The sequence below is a fragment of the Mandrillus leucophaeus genome, unplaced genomic scaffold (genome assembly GCF_000951045.1).
Source record: "Mandrillus leucophaeus isolate KB7577 unplaced genomic scaffold, Mleu.le_1.0 Scaffold18, whole genome shotgun sequence".
Classification (NCBI taxonomy): Eukaryota; Metazoa; Chordata; class Mammalia; order Primates; family Cercopithecidae; genus Mandrillus; species Mandrillus leucophaeus.
This window is the reverse complement of record NW_012101809.1, coordinates 4,900,291-4,902,658: the sequence shown is the minus strand read 5'-3', so window position 1 is coordinate 4,902,658 and position 2,368 is coordinate 4,900,291. Positions and strand designations below refer to the sequence as shown.

At 39.3% G+C, this 2,368-nt stretch overlaps 1 protein-coding gene across 1 annotated transcript in view; it reads left to right on the top strand.

Annotated features, from left to right (window-relative positions):
* PCGF6 (polycomb group ring finger 6) overlaps window positions 1-2,368 on the top strand; it is an 81,389-nt gene that overhangs the window by 20,001 nt on the left and 59,020 nt on the right. The window contains exons 5-6 of the mRNA XM_011977535.1: window positions 1,234-1,289; window positions 1,387-1,446. Of these exons, the coding sequence (XP_011832925.1) occupies window positions 1,234-1,289; window positions 1,387-1,446 (116 nt within the window). The remainder of the gene's footprint in view (window positions 1-1,233; window positions 1,290-1,386; window positions 1,447-2,368) is intronic.

Here is a 2,368-nt window from a genome sequence, read left to right as displayed (position 1 = left end):
GTTACAATTGTATTTTAAATATACTTTTTCTGAAAGGTTGAAGTTATATAGTTGGAATAAATTCTTGACCTCTCAGGATGGGCTCAGCGACTAACGCCATAATCCCAGCACTTTGGGAGGCCGAGGTGGGTGGATCACTTGAGGTCAGGAGTTCAAGACCAACCTGGCCAACATGGTGAAACCCCATCTCCACTATTAGCCAGGAGTGGCGGCACATGCCTGTAATCCCAGCTACTTGGGAGGTTGAAGCAGGAGAATCACTTGAACCTGGGAGACAGAGGTTGCAGGAGCCAAGATCGTGCCACTGTACTCCAGCCTGGGCAACAGAGTGAGGAGAATGTCTCAAAAAAAAAATTCTTAACCTCTCTCAAAATTGAAAGGGAACTACATATTCTTTTAAGAAATATGTATAGAGCACTTACTATGTGCCAGGCACTGTAATATCTGCTGAGGACTTAAAAGAGGCACAGGCCTCTTTCCTGAGAATTTTAATCCCATCAATCATTCAGGTTAATGAGGCTAATTTAGGCTTTTCATTTCCAGTATATAGGTATTCCAAATCCTGTTTTTTTAGAAGTAATACCTGAAACAACTGGCCTCTTTAGTAAAGCCCATTTGTCATAGCTCATTGTGGCTTATTAATCAAATTTCCAGTTCATACTCAGTTTCTTAAGAGAGGAAAAGTACTAACAATAGATTACTGTTATTTATTCAACATATACTACTGATTTTTACTACCTTCACACAGGAGTGCTTTGCAGATGATAGAAGTTCAAAATACAGTCTCTACCCTCAACTCATATTCTTATGAAGGGAATAAAATCAAATTAACAAGGCGTGGTGTCACACGCCTTTAGTCCCAGCTATTTGGAAGGCTGAGGTGGGAAAATCTACTTAAGCCTAGGAAGTAGAGGCTGTAGTGAGCCATGATTGAGCCACTACACTCCAGCCTGGGTGACAAAAGTGAGACCTTGTCACACACACACACAGAAATCAACGCATATGAAACAGTTTAGTTACCCATTCAAGAATCTGTGAATACTTATGATTATATATATTTACTTAAGGTTTTCTTGAGTGAGTTATATTTTAGGAACTGTAAATTCTACTTAAAAGTAACTCACCTCTGAGAAAGAAGATACCTACTTTCAAGAGAAAACACAATTAACTCACTCTGTACCAAAATGCATTTTTCTGAATTCTGAGGTATTCTCCATCCTTTCCTTTTATTAGGTTGGACCGACAGTTACAAGACATAGTGTACAAATTAGTGATCAATCTAGAGGAAAGTAAGTTTCTTTTATTACATGGTTGTGAATCCCAGAATCTCTGACTCTACTAGTTACATTTTAAGTGTAATTTAGTCTGTGTTTTATCATTTTTTAGGAGAAAAAAAGCAAATGCATGATTTCTATAAAGAAAGAGGTCTAGAAGTACCTAAACCTGGTAAGTTTGGGTGTATACTACAATGTACTTATAGATTAAAGAATACTAACAATAAAATATGTGCCCTTTGAAGTTCCTTTTGGGGTTAGCTTGTTATATGATCAGAGAGATTTTGAAGGTAATTCTGTATGTAATCCAATTTATTTATAAAAATTAGAGATTGCAGACTGTGGAGCTAGATTCTCTGAGTTTGTCCCTAGCCCTGCCACTTTGTGAGGTGTATAACTTAAGCCAAGCCAGTTACATACTTAAATGTCTGTTTCTTCATCTACAAAATAGTGATAATCATACCACTTCATTTAAAAAAATATATTGAGTAATATAAGCACTTAAAACAGTGCCTGGCACACAGTAACTGTTCCAGTGTTAGTTTTTATGATGATGTAATGTCACGGAATGGATGTCAAATAGATTTGGATTTAAATCCTGGTTCTTTTTATTTTGAGATGGAGTTTTGCTCTTGTTGCCAGACTGGAGTGCAATGCCGTGATCTCAGCTCACCGCAACCTCCGCCTTCCGGGTTCAAGCAATTCTCCTGCCTCAGCCTCCCAAGTAGCTGGGATTACAGGCATGTGCCACCATACCTGGCTAATTTTGTATTTTTATTTATTATTATTATTTTTTGAGATATCACCAGGCTGGAGTGCAGTGGCATGATCTCGGCTCACTGCAACCTCCGCCTTCTGGGCTCAAGCGATTCTCCTATCTCAGCCTCCTGAGTAGCTGGGACTACAGGCGCCTGCCACCACACCCAGCTAATTTTTGTATTTTTAGTAGAGATAGGGTTTCACCCTGTTGGCCAGGATGGTCTCAATCTCTTGACCTCGTGATCTGCCCGCCTTGGTCTCCCAAAGTGCTGGAATTACAGGCTTGAGCCACCGTGCCTGGCCAATTTTGTATTTTTAATAGAGACGAGGTTTCT